This window comes from Engraulis encrasicolus, chromosome 5 (assembly GCF_034702125.1).
Source record: "Engraulis encrasicolus isolate BLACKSEA-1 chromosome 5, IST_EnEncr_1.0, whole genome shotgun sequence".
Classification (NCBI taxonomy): Eukaryota; Metazoa; Chordata; class Actinopteri; order Clupeiformes; family Engraulidae; genus Engraulis; species Engraulis encrasicolus.
In genome coordinates this window covers 55,726,173-55,743,400 of record NC_085861.1, presented here as the reverse complement: position 1 = coordinate 55,743,400, position 17,228 = coordinate 55,726,173, and the positions used below count along the sequence as shown (strand labels likewise).

The following is a 17,228-nucleotide window of genomic DNA, read 5'->3' as shown; positions in this document are numbered from 1 at the left end:
GGACTTTACTTACATTCTTTACAAGAGGCCTCATCACTGCTGTCAGCGCAGTCCCTCTTGCCATCACAGACAGCGTTCTGGGGAACACATGTGCCATCGCCACACTTCACCTCGTCCTCCCCACAACCTGGATCAGACAGAGACAGATTACTGCACGGTCCTACTGGGCCCAATCCCAGGGGCCCGAGACTCAAGGGGGGCCCTGAAGCTAGTCTAACCTCTATTTGCATTCTAATATTGCATTAACAACTGTATTTTCAAATTCTTCTGAAGATACTGCAACAATTTTCAAGTCAAATGATACATTAGCACTGGGGCTTATCCAATCATCTTTGCCTGCTGTGCTGTTTCCATCAATTTAATTTGATTAATTGGTTTTTCACATTTTTACATTTTCAACAAGTGGACATCGTAAGTCTGGCAAATCTGGAAACAAGACTTGTTGACTTATGGCACTCTTACTCGTCACTCTTTTTTGAGAGGGTCCTCAAAGTACAGACACAACACATATACATACCCATACCCATACCCACACAAACACACACACAATACTAAGTTAAAATAAACCAATAAATATTCATGTCAACATGTTCAGTCATACACAAGTATGCATGCAATCAATACATGTGCGAACACAACCACATGTAAGTCTGTGCACTTGTAGCTGTACAGTACATCTGCATACACATCGACAGAGTGAAAAAGAATGACAATATAGAGAATATAGAGGAGAGGATACAAGTCCTACTCTACAAAAGAATTGTCCATTACAGTAAGACACAGCAAGGCGAGGCCGTACGTTTCCTGGATCCGCGTGATGTCAGGTGAACACCACTTTAGGAGAATGATGGAGTTCCCTTTGCGCTGTAGATGGCGGTAGTGCACAACTTATGCATACCCTTACCAAACGCCACACAGAGAGAAGAAGGAGGGGATAGCGCCAGAGAAATTAGAATGGGGCACCTAAGTCTCTCCACCCTTTCTGGTCGGCTCATGGGGCTGTGAAAGTCAAACATTTTGACTGGGCTGTAATGGACTGATCAAACCTATATTCCGATCCACCTCACATTTCCCCCTAGATCACACATATGCTGTACCTTGGAATTAATGATAACCAATGTTGTGACTGTTGACTTCACTTGTCAAGCGATTTCTGAATTGCATGCGTGAAAAAATCTGTAATTATTTGGACTACACAACAGAAATGTCTGGCGTGGAGCAACCTCAGCCGCGGTGCAGCGGTCGGGCTGGCTGTGCACCTTCAGCCTCGGTTCACATCAAATACCTGAGGCATACATTGTAGTCTCTCGCCCAGTTTCGCACAAAAACTAAAATAATCTTGCTTGCTTGCTGAAAATGGGCAGTTTTGCAACGGCAATCCAAACATTTAAAATTCACTGCTAACATATGTGAAATCCAGAGCACATGCCAAACGGAATCTGGATTTAGCTTGACTTGCTCCATTCACTTCCATTCAAAATTTTGCGAGCTACAGCCCCATGGGTCGGAAGTAGAAGGGCGTGACTTGCAGTAGGTGCCCAGAGGAGACCCCCTTTTCAACGCCATACGTGGCAGCAATTTTTTGGAGGTAGAAATGGAAATGAATGGAGAAGGAGGCTCACCTCTGTCAAAAAATGGCCTAAATAATGTGAAAATGTCCATCAACACACTATACAAGGACAATAGTTGAAGTGTGTTGCTATATCTACATAAATAATATACAGTAATTTGTTTTTTAAATTTATTTTATCGACTCATATGATTTATATATTTAGCCTGACATTTCAATTCTTGTCTTTGATTAATGTGTTACTTCATATTCTCACAGTTTCGGTCAATTTTTTGAAAGAGGTGGAGGACTGAGGGTACTACCTACACTACAATACCAACACAAGATGGTAGGCTGAATGTGCCGTTTCCCAGTGCTGTCACGAATTGCTGTGTCACCTCTAGTCTAATGTTTTACATCTATGACTACCAAGACATTTACATTGGCCACATGGTTGTATTGAATGTAACTTGTTGACTTACTGCACCCCAACTCGTCACTGTTGTCACCGCAGTCGTTAGCACGGTCACACACCCAGTAATTTGGCTTGCACATCCCATTGGCACAGGCGAACTGGTCCTTTTCACACTCTGAGAAACAGAATTACAGTTTGTAACAATTTTTTTGCCTTTTTTCTTGTGTGGGCTATAATATACACACACACAAATGTTGATGTAACATAGTAGCATAGTCTGAAATTAAACTAAACAACTAATACAACAGCAAATTATGTGAAAAAATAAAGATGACCACATTCTACAGAAATATGAATGTCCATCTGGAAAAGGGAAAACAATCGATTTCCAAAAAGAGAGGATATGTCGCATTACTCATGATGACATCATCGGACTGTGTTGCTTGCATCTATGCTAAAAATTCCAGCGCGGTAACTGAAAGCATCAGTACACACAGCAGCCAATCAAAATGTACAACAATGACACACACACGGTCCAAACAGGAAGTTTGGCAACACCTTCCAATCCAATCACAACAAAATTTGTTACACATGAACTGCACTAACCCAAGAGGACGCATACTGAATTTGCAGCAAATCAACCACTGGGAGGCGTTACAATTAGCGAAAATGTATTTTGGCCAAGATGTTAGATGCCAAACAGGAATTTACCTCATTTCTAGATGGTTAACTGTCTGTTGTGAATGCATGAAGGGCAACACATACCAAAAAACATTCCTAACAACTGTTTTTTATACTGTTGATATGGCTAAATAAACTTCAACTTAAACTTAATGAAGGGCAAGGCCTGCATGAAGGGCAATGAATGCATGACAGGCAAGCATACTCCAGCATTTTCTGTGAGGATATGCAATCTAGTTATTTCAAAACTTGTTAACTTTTTCTACCTATAAACTATAAAACTATGAACTATAAAAAGCTAATTCATTCATTTAAAAAGACACATTTAAAAAATTGTGTGGAGTATTGAACCGTAGGTTAAAAACCGTGATATGTGTCGAATCGTGAGTTGAGTGTATCGTTACAGCCCTACTGGCTGCTGTGTGTTGGTACTTAGTACCTGACTGCATTTCAAATGTAACAAGAATGCATGCTGAAAAGGCTAATACTCTCCTAACCCTTAAGAGCTCTGGGATTTCAGTTTCTAGCTTGTGAAAAAATGATACCAAAGTATTTGTCAAACAGATTCACTACCCTTAGCTCATTTTCTGTGATGAGCATTGCTTTTCTCACATCAGGTTGCAACATTAAGGGGGAGCTGGAGCACCCCACACTAACTGCATCGGTGTGTCCATATTCCCATGTCACCATCTGTCTTGTCTAGTCAACATCTAGTGAGCATTTTCACAATAACTTATCAATAACCCCTGTGGGACACAAACACAAAGACTGTACAAGGGTTAACCAATACCAGGGTAAGACCATCTGCTTGCATTAGAAGGTGTTCATTCAACTTGAACCTACCCACGTTCCAATAAAAAATTCTCAAATCTCTTACAAGCCTGAATGCTGCGTCTATGTAGGCCCTATACGCAGCATCTAGCATCAAAGGGTTAAGGCACTCACTGGAGAAAGGTTTATTTCGGCTACAATGCTCTATCACTCAACTACCTGGCAACTCGTCACAAAATCCTGCATGTATGTGGTAAGTTAACATGAAAGACTCACGGCATGTGCGCTCATCGCTCATATCTCCGCAGTCGTTCCAACCGTCACATTTCAAACTTTTATCAATGCAGATTCCCGAAGCGCAGGCAAACTTTTCAGGACACGCTAAACCAACCACATGTAACAGAAAAGAGTGGAAATAAAGGAAAGAAATGATCAATTAATCAATGAAAATTCATTTACAGTCCCCTCCAGAATACTTGGAACAGCAAGACAAATTATCTTGTTTCTGTTGTACATCAAAGACATTTAGGTTTGCCACTAAAACACGAGTATGAAGTAAAGGTTCAGAATGTCATTTTTTTATTTCCTGGTATTTGAATCTTGATATGTTAAATACTTTTGGATTCATGCCCGTTTGTAAAACACCATAGCATTTTTTAGGTGAGCAATAGTATTGGAACAGATCATCTTAAAGGAAAATAAAATGTAATACTTTGTGGTATATTCTTTTTTTCAATAATTTCCTCAAGCCTGCTACTCATGGACATCACCAAATGTATTCTTCATTTGTGATGCTATTGCAGGCTTTTGATGTAATTTCTTTCCATTTTTTTTTATTTCACTCGCTTCTTCAGGAGATGAAATGCCAACTCTACTTGCTTAAGGTCAAGTTATGGATTTGGCCAGCTAAACCTTTCACTTCACCCCCTGATTTAGTCCTATATTTTGTAGTGTTTTGTCCCATTATCCTGCTGCATGATTAAACCTTCCCTATTAGATTGGTTGCATTTATCAGGCAAAATGTGTCTGTACAAATTTGAATTAATTGATTTACGACCATTGTCAGTTACATTATCAATACAAATTAGGGAGCTTGTTCCAGAAGCCGTTATGCGTGCCCATGCCATGACATTACTTGTCATCAACTACAGTTGTATTTCCTCGACCAACCTGTTCAATATCTGTTACTCAGTACACCAGCAGTTTCTTTCTTTTCCAGGACATTCCAAATTGTTGTACTTATTATGGCCAATACTTGTCTAACAGATCGGATTGATTTTCTTAATTTTTTCAGCTTCAAAATGGAATGCTTATCTTCCATAGACAGCCCTCTGGTCCTTTTGTTGATTTTTCATCTTTAACAAGAAATGCAGGCTTTAGGTGTAAACCCAGGTCAAAAAAAATTAAAATCATATATTGCTATAATCTAACCTTTGAACAATCATCCTTAAATTCAACAGCTGATCAAAAGGAACAACTACCAGTCACATGTTCCAATACTTACATATCCAGGACCAGCTTTAAATACCAGTAAATAATCGTTGCGTCTCAAGCCCAATTGTTGTCGGTGGACAACAAAAACAAGAAAATTTGGTTTGCTATTCTAAAACTGTAGGAGGGGACTATATACACTGCTGAAAAGTTTGGGGTCATCCTAAGTTTCATCCATAGTAATACATCCAGAGTAATACATGTTTTAACCCATTGATGCCTAAAGCACCTGCAAAAAGGCTGCTGAATGCCTAAGCCCTTTTTAAGAGATGTTGCCCTCAGCCTATAAAAACCTACATATCTCAGCTTCTGAAGCACATAAAACATGCAGTAAGTTGCATTTACGTAAACGCTAAGACCCTCATCTTGCATTAGAATGTGCTCATTCAGCTCTAACATACTAAGATTTTTAATAAAATTGTCGCAAATCTCATGAGCCTAAATGTTGCGTCATGCAGCTCCAGGCGCCAGGGCCAATGTTGCGCAACGCAACATCCAGTATCAATGGGTTAATCCATTTTTTTACAGACATTTCTTTGATTTTCATCTATGGGTTGACGGGAGCAGACATATTTTGCACTCATGGGTCTCATAGAGCACATTGGGAGGTGATGGGAGCTTCTGGACACTCGCCCAGGGAGAGAATCAGTGTAGAACCACAACTGGCCATTATTACACCTTTAGTCAAAATCAAGGATACATTTTGGTCTACTCTTTGTATTGGGAGGGAAAGTGGAAAACAGCGATCCTAGCGGTTACGTTCCAAACACCAGGGCGACCCTATTGAAACTCCCATAGACGAGTTTTTAAAAAAATCCCAAAAAGATATGACTAGGAACTATAACACCATTTTTCAGCGTACACAATAGGATGAACTACTACCTGTGAAAATCTTAAGTCATTTTTTGCCCTTTTAAGAAAAATAGAAATTGTGCCAATCTGGTCGGAAACGGACTACAGCTCCCAGCATGCTGTGCTTCGCGCCTCGTTGACAACACAGAGAAACAAATGAACGCGAATGAACGCAAGTTCTTCGCATATCTTCACATTCTTGTAATCCTGTGAGTTCCACATTGTCTTCTTATTAAACATATATACACGCGATCATTTTGGTTTGGTTTTAACTTCTCTAGTAGATATGATGGCTTCTGTGGTGACGAGTAGCCTAACCACCTCTCTGGCTCATGTTTGGCTATGCTAATTTGGCTATGCTAATTACATGGAGTAAACACGTCACACATGCCAGTCAGTGTAGTTCTGTATTAGCTTTTTAAAGAATGTTAAAATCAGTTCAGATCAGTGAAAAACCGAACATTTTACCACCTGATTCGATAAAACGGGCCAACATGCCTATAATATGACTGCCACTACTTCTACTTCGTCGGCAGGGCCGAGATGTAATTTTTCAAAGAAAAAACCCATTCATTTGTTGCAGGGGCTTGGAACGTTGCCAGCAGGGGGCGATGAGATTACTTTCCCTCCCAATAGCTTTGAATATTAATTTCAGAGAACAATGACACAATAAACCCATTTTAAACCAAAACTGAAATTGAAATGAAACAAGATAAATTGTCCGAAAAAGTATTGTGCGGGGGAAAGTGTGGTGGTGAGCCCAAACTTTTGACCGGTAGTGTAGCACATTCATCCCAATCACATGTTTTCATTTTATCTTATTTTTTACCTTTATTTGACCAGGGAACAAAATCACATTGAGATAGAAATCTCTTTGTCAAGTGAGCCCTGGCCAAGGCAGCAGCTCACTTGAAAAAGAGTTGTCTATCCCAATGTGTTTTTGTTCCCTGGCTAAATAAAGGTAATATAAACCACATGGTTGACTCAAAGTGTATTAGCCTACATATTAAACTATTAATAGCAATACAAAATACATTCACGCATGACTGTGAAGGCTGCCACCAAGGTGCAAGTGGACAGATATTTAGAAGAAATACCTGTATACTGTATCTACAGTGGCACAAACAAATGTGGAAAACGTAACTAAATGGTAGAACATTTGGGAGAAACTAAGGAAAACAAACCAGCTACAAATGGACCCTTAGGCCTACTTTGTTTGCAAATGAATTAGTGACAAGATTTCATACCATTATGAAGTACATCTATAAGTATATCTACTTGTAAATATCGCGTAACAAGCTGCTTATTCTTCTTATTATTATTAATATTAATAGTATAGTAATAATAATCCACTTACGGTCGTTGGGGTCATAGGCATTATACTTCGCCTTAAATCCTTTGTCAGTGTAGGATTCATCTGAATGGAAAATGACCTCCATACTGTTTGATGTGGTTGTGAGTGCCAACATAGACCGTTCTCCACAGTACCTGAGAAAGAATAGGGAAAGTACTTAACACATAAAGCACATCTAATGCCAGGCATACGCACAACATTTTGAGAATCGGGCCGATTTCGTGCTCAATCGCAGGTCAATCATGAGTGTTGCATCGTGTAGTAGTGTACATGGGGTAACGACAAGCGATTTCAGCTCACGACCAGCTTGCGATCTGCAGTCGTACGGTCGCAAGAAAATCAAAACTGTCTGAAATCCTAGTCGCCCCTCATGTTTGCACAGATGTCCTTGCACTGCTGCAACAAATATGTTCGATAATTGCGTTTTGGGGATTTATTTAACTATGAATAATGTAATACATTCATAATAAATAAATCAAAACATTATAAAAGATCAGTCTCATAAAAACTCATATTAACCTTGGTCTTTCTGCAATTCATTGTGAAATACTGAGATTAATATTTAGTAGGGCTGGGACATTAACGTGTTAATTTAGATTAATTCATCATGTGATTCGATTAATTAATTAACGCGATTAAAGAAATTAATCGCAGTATAATATAGCTACATAGTTCTGGATTAGACCAGTGGAGGGCAGTATTACGCCTGCTGAAATTGAGAAGATTTCTCTCTTCTTTTAAAAATGAATAATATTTTTAGATATTATTAATAGATAAATATTTTTTATTCAAAATCCATGTGAAACTTTTTTCACTGTTCTCAAGTCAGATATTTAAATGCGATTAAAATGCGATTAATTCGATTAATTAATTCCAAAGCCTATAGATTAATTCGATTACATTTTTTTATCGAGTCCCAGCCCTAATATTTAGATTTAATGACACAAATCTATTATAATACAGTCCTAGGAAAACGTTTGTACACCCTTTGAAATTTCGTACATTTCTGTCAAAATTGGTCATAAAACATGGCCTGATCTACCCGGAAATCATAAGAAGGAACAATCAGAGTCTGCTTTAATTAATCCCACCCAAACATTTAAATGTCATCATGTTCTATTGGCCATAAGATGTAAATATTCACAGCCACAGGAGAGCAAAGCATAAGTAAGTACAGCCTTGCATTCAATAGGTTTTTAACCCTCAGTTTGACGCAATAACTTTAACCAGACATGCCCTGTAGCTGCAGACCAGATTAACAAAACAATCTGGATGTATCTGGTCTCCTTACAAATTTGTCCCTCTTCAGCAAGGTTTCTGGGATATCTGGAATGAATAGCTTCCTTGACTTCATGTCATATCATCTAAATTATTTTTTGTCAGGGCTTTGACTGGGCTATTCCAGAACGTGTATTTCATTGTTATGGAGCCATTCTAAAGCCGGTTTGCTTCTAAAGTATGGGCTGTTGTCCCATTTCAGCACCCATCCTCTTGTGTGCTTCAACTGTGTGACAGACTTCCTCAAGTTAAACTGTTTTAAACTGTGTGATTCCCTCGTGCAGTGTGAGCAGGAGTTGAAAACCAGCGAATGAAAATATTGCACAGTGAATGCCCGCTTTAAGTCAGCCTTGTCATGATCTCACTCCCCTGCCATTGTAGAATTGTAATGTTGCCATTGCCTTTACTCTGGTTCTGTCTCGTACTCTCCATCTCGCTCCCTGTCTCTCTCTGCCTGTCTTGTTCTCTGTCTTTCTCTCTCTCTCTCTCTCTCTCTCTCTCTCTCTCTCTCTCTCTCTCTCTCTCTCTCTCTCTCTCTCTCTGTCTGGTTCTGTCTGTCTGTCTCTCTCTCTCCCTGTCTTTCTCTCTATTCTCATCTCTGCCCCGCTAGTGTCATGTGCTTTTGGTTTGTTTTGATTTCCTCATGTGCTCCTGTGTTTACCTGCCACGCCCCTCGTTTGTCTCCTGCCCCTTGTGGTCTAGTTTTTGATTCTCATTTGGCCCGTTTAGTTTTCCTTATTGTTTTCACCTGTGTTCTGTTCTGGCTATTGGTCTTGTCCCTTGCCTCCTGTTCCCTAGTCATTGTCTCCACCTGTGTCATGATCTGTTCTCGTTATCATTGTCCTTGATTGCCTGTGCCTCGTTTGTATCCTCGTTTCTGTCTCGTCAACCACCTGGTTCCTGTTGTGTTCTACCTATCGTGTCCCTGCTCTGTGATTGCCCCTGTGTATTTAAGTCCTGTGCTCCCGTTGTCCCGTGCTGCGTCATTTGTCTTCTGTTGTCCAGAATGGCTATCGTTTGTATTCCCGAATCCTTGTCGTAAGTGTTCCTGTCGTCTTCTGTGGTTACTTGTAGTTCTCGTTTTCCCCCTCGTGGGTGTTTTGTTTGTTAGCCTGCTTTTGTCTTTAATTAGTGTTTTATTAGTGTGGAATTTTTGGTTTAAATAAATACTAGTCTCATGCAACCTCTGTCTCCTGTGCTGCATTTGGGCTCACCAATCTGAAACCGTGACAGAATGACGCAGCCAAAACTGAGCCCAGCAGCACACTTGACAGAGGTATTTGAGTCAGGGCCACGCTCTGTGCATGTTGGCTACCTTGGAATGGCATCGCCTCACTCTCAGATCAGCTTCAATCCGGACCTGTTCAGAGGGACTCGGCTTGCTATGCGGGGCTCACCTAGAAGAGGTGGTCGCTTGCAGACCCCCAGAGCTCCTCTAAGTCCCTCACCTCCGGAGATTGACTGGTGGAATTTATCAACCACAGACGATGATGACTACTACTGGGAGGATGAGTGGCAGCCCACCAAGAGAAGGCAACGCCGCAACAGGCGCCGCAAGAGCCGTCCAAGCCCTGACCCTGCCAGTCCGCCCGTCCAGCCCAAGCCTGCCGGTCCGCCCGTCCAGCCCAAGCCTGCCGGTCCGCCCGTCCAGCCCAAGCCTGCCAGTCCGCCCGTCCAGCCCAAGCCTGCCGATCCGCCCATCCAGCTTCAGCCTGCCGGTCTGCCCGTCCAGCCCCATATATCTATCCGCCTTCAACACTTGGAGGAGTTTCACCTTCTCCACGACAGAGTGTCTCCAGAGATCCACAGCATGGGAGACACGAGGAGGCAGCTGGTCGCTGTGAGGATCATTAAGGACACCCTGCTGCAGAGACCATGGCTCCTCGACTTTGGACTGAACAGTGTTCTGCAAAACATGAACCATCTGGAGGAGTCACTGCAGGCTCTGCAGGCAGTAGAGGACAAGACTGGCTTGGCCAGCCTATGTGACCCCGACCCGGAGCCCGACCCGAAGGCCGACGCGCCGCCCGACCTGGAGCACGACTCAGAGTCCAAGCCGAAGCCCGCCGTGCTACCCGAACCGGAGCCTGACGCCGGGTCCGACCCGGAGCACAACCCTGAGGCCGAGCCGGAGCCCGGCGTGCCGCCCGACCGGGAGCCTGACGCGCCGCCCGACTCGGAGCCAGACGCGCTGGGATCCTTCACTCCAGTCGAAAAAGGCGGGCCGGAGAGCACCCCAGCGGACGTGGATTCGACCGAGACCCCCGATTCCACTGAGACCCCCAAGACGGACACCGTTGCTCCGCCTACCTGCCCAGACACCGGCCCTCCAGCCGGACACCTGTCTGCCGGCCCTCCAGCCGGACACCTGTCTGCCGGCCCTCCAGCCGGACACCTGTCTGCCGGCCCACCAGCCGGACACCTGTCTGCCGGCCCTCCAGCCGGACACCTGTCTGCCGGCCCTCCAGCCGGACACCTGTCTGCCTGTTCTGATGCCGGCCCTGCTGCCGGTCACCTGTCTGCCGGCCCTCCTGCCGGACACCTGTCTGCCGGCCCTCCAGCCGGTCACCTGTCTGCCGGCCTTCCAGCCGGACACCTGTCTGCCTGTTCTGATGCCGGCCCTGCTGCCGGTCACCTGTCTGCCGGCCCTCCAGCCGGTCACCTGTCTGCCGGCCCTCCAGCCGGACACCTGTCTGCCGGCCCTCCAGCCGGACACCTGTCTGCCGGCCCTCCAGCCGGACACCTGTCTGCCTGTCCTGATGCCGGCCCTGCTGCCGGTCACCTGTCTGCCGGCCCTGCTGCCGGTCACCTGTCTGCCGGCCCTGCTGCCGGTCACCTGTCTGCCGGCCTTCCAGCCGGACACCTGTCTACCTGCCCCGAATCCAGCTCTCCTGCTGAGGGTCCACCCAACCCTGTTCCTGTTGGTGCCACCCACGTTCCGGTTGTCACCGCCCCCGTTGCTGTTGGTGCCGCCCCCTGTCCCGATGACTCCGCCCCCAGTCCCGATGACTCCGCCCCCGATCCAGTTGGCGCCGCCCCCGATCCAGTTGGCGCCACCCCCGATCCAGTTGGCGCCGCCCACGTTCCTGTTGGTGCCGCCCCCATTCCTGTTGCCTCCGCCCCCTGTCCAGGTGGCTCCGCCCCTGATCCTGCTGGTGCCGACTTGGGTCCCGTTGGCTCCGCCCCTGATCCCGCTGGCTCCGCCCCCAATCCCACTGACTCCGCCCCATTCCTGTTGGTGCCATCCCCGTCACTGTTGGCCCCGCCTCCTGTCCAGGAAGCCACACCCCCTGTCCTGATGGCTCCGCCCCTTGCATTGATGGCTCCGCCCCATGTCCCATTAGCTCCGCCCCTGGTCTTGATGGCTCCGCCCCTGATCCGGACCCTGCTCCCACCTTCCAGTCTTCGTCTTTGTTCCAGTCTATCCTACCTCCTATGTCCCAACCTGCTCCGCCCCCTGTGTCCCAGCCTTCTCCCATTACTCACCATTGCCATAAGCCCCTCTTTATTCCTGTGCCCGTCACGATCCCCCTGACTTTGCCTATCACCGTCCCTGTGTCTGTCCCGGTCCGTATCCTGGTGCCTACTCCTGTGTCTGTCCCGGTCCCAGTCCGTGTTGATGTCCGTTCGACCCATCTCCCTGCACCACTTTTTGTGAACATTTCTGTGACTGTACCTGTCCCCATCGTCATCTCTGTCCCTGTTCCCGTCACCGTCTACATCACTTTGCCTGTGAAAGTTCCTGTTTATGTTCCTGTCAATGTTCCACAGTCCTTTGTTTTGCCTGATTCTGCATCTGCTCATCCCTCGACCTGTGCCACTGCCTCTGCCTTTGTCTCGACCTGTCCCTCTGTCTCGACCTGTCCCTCTGCCTCTGTCTCGACCTGTCCCTCTGCCTCTGTCTCGACCTCTCCCTCTGCCTCTGTCTCGACCTCTCCCTCTGCCTCTGTCTCGTCCTCCTCAGCCTCTGTCTCGTCCTCCTCCTCTGACTCTGTCTCGACCTGCCCCTTCGTTTCTGCCCATTCTTCTGCCTCTGCTTTGCGCTGTCCCTCCACCAGCTCCCCCCTCCGCCCGCCCGGTTTGATGGGGCCCTTTTGGGGACTTCTGGAGCCGTCCCTTGAGGGGGGGGTTCTGTCATGATCTCACTCCCCTGCCATTGTAGAATTGTAATGTTGCCATTGCCTTTACTCTGGTTCTGTCTCGTACTCTCCATCTCGCTCCCTGTCTCTCTCTGCCTGTCTTGTTCTCTGTCTTTCTCTCTCTCTCTCTCTCTCTCTCTCTCTCTCTCTCTCTCTCTCTCTCTCTCTGTCTGATTCTGTCTGTCTGTCTCTCTCTCCCTGTCTTTCTCTCTATTCTTATCTCTGTCATGTGCTTTTGGTTTGTTTTGATTTCCTCATGTGCTCCTGTGTTTACCTGCCACGCCCCTCGTTTGTCTCCTGCCCCTTGTGGTCTAGTTTTTGATTCTCATTTGGCCCGTTTAGTTTTCCTTATTGTTTTCACCTGTGTTCTGTTCTGGCTATTGGTCTTGTCCCTTGCCTCCTGTTCCCTAGTCATTGTCTCCACCTGTGTCATGATCTGTTCTCGTTATCATTGTCCTTGATTGCCTGTGCCTCGTTTGTATCCTCGTTTCTGTCTCGTCAACCACCTGGTTCCTGTTGTGTTCTACCTATCGTGTCCCTGCTCTGTGATTGCCCCTGTGTATTTAAGTCCTGTGCTCCCGTTGTCCCGTGCTGCGTCATTTGTCTTCTGTTGTCCAGAATGGCTATCGTTTGTATTCCCGAGTCCTTGTCGTAAGTGTTCCTGTCGTGTTCTGTGGTTACTTGTAGTTCTCGTTTTCCCCCTCGTGGGTGTTTTGTTTGTTAGCCTGCTTTTGTCTTTAATTAGTGTTTTATTAGTGTGGAATTTTTGGTTTAAATAAATACTAGTCTCATGCAACCTCTGTCTCCTGTGCTGCATTTGGGCTCACCAATCTGAAACCGTGACAAGCCTGTGTGCAGTGATTTATCCCGTCTTTCCTGAATGAACTAGCGTCGTCACCAGTACCTAGGCATTGACAGTGCAAACAGACTTTATTTTCTTATAATATATTTTGTAGTTCTATTGTACCCTAGTGAAATCTAGCCATACATTCTTTAAAATTCATTAAAGGAATATAAGCCTGTTTTCTGATTGGTTGCTATACGTGCCAATAAAACTGTGCACTGGCTTGCACGGCTAAAATGTAGTTCGGTCAAAAACCATAATATGTAAGGTTGCACTTGTAACTTGAAACGCATGGTGAAGTTAGGAGACATTTTCTTTTTTTGCTGCTACACCAGTTCATTTCTTTGTTTTGTATCGAATTCTTCACAATTAAAATTCAGCAGTCTTAACATCAACCACCCAAAAATATCTCTACCTGGCACAGGGCCGGTTCTAGTCAGGTTGGTGGTGCCCTAGGCAAGGACCCCTTTTCTTTTTGAGCATTTAGAAATTGGCATCTGTAAACAAAGCATTGTACATCACATGGAGCACAGCTGATCTAGTATCTACATATTGTATACTGAGTGCCCATAAATAAATGCCAATGCAAGTTTATGTTTTTTTTTTTCGATGTTCAAAGTTTGCTACTGTCAGGGGTAACTATGACGCCCCCAGGACATCTGGCGCCCTAGGAGACCACCTTGTCTGCCTATGCCAAAACAGAAGTTACACTGGCGTCAACACACATCAGGTAAAGGATAAAATTCTTACATAAAACAAATACTTTGACTTTGATTTAACAAAAACCTTTCCTAATAAATGAGTTACTTACTTGACACCCATGACCTCCACATAATCTTTGTGACAGACACGGACGTCCACACCAGGCTCCTTCATACGAAACATTGTGAATGTCAAACGAACCTTCTGGCCTTTGGGGACCTGAAAAAAAATCATAAATAATAAATCATAAAAATAATGCAAATAATAAATAGAGAGAGAAAGACCTTAATTTGAATGAGAAGTTAATTTATAATGAATAAACTGTGAGCACTACTGTGCACCTGAAATTGAGTAAAACGCAAACTTACTGGCCCGGGTGCCAACCCTTCCCCATCTCTCTCTCTCCCAACTCACTTCCTGTCACCATCTGCACTGTACTATCATGAATAAAGTCAAAAAGACCAAAAAAAAAATCTAAAAAATGAAAACTTACTGAAATAGTCCATTTGCAGTCTGTAGATGGTGGATAAAAATTGGGAAAGTGAGGCGAGCTGAAAGTACCACTGGAGTTGGAGAAAGATCCGCCACACGCTTTGGCTGTGAAAATAATGGAATATCTCATAATTCTCATCACATGGCTCTTATGTACGTTATTATATGCAATGAACTCATAGCAAGGCCAGAGTCATGGAATTCAGAGTTGTGACAACCGGGGTACACAAAGTCGGTTGGTGATGTGATTCACGTTGATTCAAACAATTCTTGACAGCGTCTTAGATACTAAGACAGAACCACTACATAACAAGCAAAGATGCAGTAAAAACGAATTGCAATGAATTACATTTACCTTTACTGCATTTTCTGTGTTCAACGCTCACTTCCTGGAACTATTTTGCAACTGTATCAATGGCAATCTGTGTGTCAAAGGCTCCATGAGCTACCAATGGAACACTGAGGTCAATGGGATTAGCCTAACTCTTACTTCCATGGCTCTGGGTAAGCTCAGACTACATCAGCGAAGGACCCATCTGCAATCAACAAGAAGTGACTATCCTGAAGCACAAACTTGAAAAATAGCTAACATTCTGCTGCTGTGAAAACTGTTATTTGTAGTTAAGCATGTAACAAGTAGATATGTTACTGTCGTGTCAATATCGTTTCCCACATCGCCTTACAGATAGGGCACTTCTCTTGACAACATATACCTTTGTAGTGCAGTGAAGCTTGCCCAGATCTGTATATTTGGGGGACAAAACAACGACTTCATAAACACACGGCACTTTCTGCCTAATGGTGCATTCTAGACCCAATCCAAAATAGTGGAAGATGGACTTTCCCCTTCCTGCATTATTTATGCTCCCACCTCATGGCATTTTCTTGTAGTAGGAGGTAGGAGAAGAAGTTCCATCTCCCACTAGTTTGGACTGGGTCTGGAATGCATACCATTAAGCTTGACAATTAAAACTCTGAAAATGATTGAAGTGTGCAGATAGTTTTGCTTCAAATGTCACCGTGTTGTTTATGTATGGACACTTTTAGTTGCGCGTGCAGTATAACGCCTTTGAGTTGATTTTTCCCCTGTTCTTCAAGAATACTTGAACATTCCACAAGTTCCATAGAACTCTGTGTTAAAAATCCCGTTAAGTCCTTGTGACATCATAGTAGAAACTCAAAATTTCGCAAAAAATCCTTATCACATATATTTGATGGTACTCCTCAAAGAGATAAAGGGACACTGTGTGAGATTTTTAGTTTTTTATTTCCAGAATTCATGCTGCACATTCACTAATGTTACCTTTTTCATGAATACTTACCACCACGATCAAATTCTAAGTATTCATTATGACTGGAAAAATTGCGCTTTTCATACATGAAAAGGGGGATCTTCTCCATGGTCCGGCATTTTGAATTTCCATAAACAGCCATTTTTAGCTGCAAAAATGACTCTACTTGGACCATACTAGAAAATATTTGTTTATTACTAAGTAAACTTTCATGTACATATCAAATTTGGCGATAGCCAACCCAGTTTCAATGAGCAGCATAGTTGCAGTACCTTTTTTGACCATTTCCTGCACAGTGTCCCTTTAAATTGTTTCAAGCAAACATGTAAAAGAAAAGACACACACCTGTGGTTACAGGAAGGATTGAATATTCTCCTTTGAAACCCGGTCTCTGCAAACTGCTATCGGAGATTAGGTTAATCAGCAAAATGTTGCTGGATGACACCACTCCTAGTTGGTTGGTGGGAGGACGCTGGCCACATTTCCTGTTACAAAGTAAAGTTAAATTTAAAAAAGACAATGCTTTTCAGAGACAAGACAATCACAAAGCACCCTGAAGAAGACTTTGCGCCGCTATGCGTGGGTGTCTGCACTGACTGTGGTTTTAACTTCAAAATAGCCATGTTTAAATAGAGGATTTTTATATTTTTGGATAAGAAGAGAGCCTTGGACTCCCCACACCAAAGAGCACCTTCAAGATGTTCTACAACAATTCATGAGTACTTTGGGGTTTTTCTTCACTTCAATCACAAAGTACAATTTGATTGTGGCAGGAGGTGATTGTGGTGAATACTACTATGTGGTGTGTACAGTAACATACAGTAATAGATCAAAGTCATGCATAAAATAAATTCAATGAAATGATAAAAATGTAGTTAGATAATATAAAGTACATGCAATTTCATTCAACTCAATAAATAAAAAATAAGTTTTACAATATCAGGTCTGAAATGGGTTCATTTTTTTCAAGGTCTATTTTTTTAACCAAAGACACTGGTGCGAAAGTCAATAGGTCAAAGGTCAATTACTGACTTGGTGATGGCTTGTGAGTCGTCTGGGCTCAGCGAGTCATAAATGAACACAAAGTCATTGGAGCAGTCATCCTCAACGTGGAAAAATGGGAACTTGACCAAGATGGCTGTGCCTTTAGGTGATCGAATCTGCCACTGGCAACGTGAGTGGGCCGGATATTTCTCTGGAAACCCGGGCGACTCGAAAGATTGAACAGATGATTCAGCTTCAAGGCGGTAGAAACACTCCTCTGTCAAGAAAAAAGGTCAATTAAAACCGTTATTGAATTTGTTGAAGAACTGTAGTTTACTCTCAGCCGAAAATCGGTACATCTGATAAAACCTGGGACAATACAAG

The 17,228-nt window shown here is 43.9% G+C and overlaps 1 protein-coding gene across 1 annotated transcript in view; it reads right to left on the bottom strand.

The window, feature by feature from the left end:
• st14 (ST14 transmembrane serine protease matriptase) overlaps positions 1 to 17,228 on the bottom strand; it is a 43,807-nt gene that overhangs the window by 9,920 nt on the left and 16,659 nt on the right. The window contains exons 7-14 of the mRNA XM_063199739.1: positions 16,893 to 17,121; positions 16,206 to 16,345; positions 14,570 to 14,673; positions 14,186 to 14,295; positions 7,117 to 7,247; positions 3,693 to 3,797; positions 2,032 to 2,139; positions 14 to 127 (exon numbers count right to left, since the gene is read on the bottom strand). Coding sequence (XP_063055809.1) covers positions 14 to 127; positions 2,032 to 2,139; positions 3,693 to 3,797; positions 7,117 to 7,247; positions 14,186 to 14,295; positions 14,570 to 14,673; positions 16,206 to 16,345; positions 16,893 to 17,121 — 1,041 coding nt within the window. The remainder of the gene's footprint in view (positions 1 to 13; positions 128 to 2,031; positions 2,140 to 3,692; positions 3,798 to 7,116; positions 7,248 to 14,185; positions 14,296 to 14,569; positions 14,674 to 16,205; positions 16,346 to 16,892; positions 17,122 to 17,228) is intronic.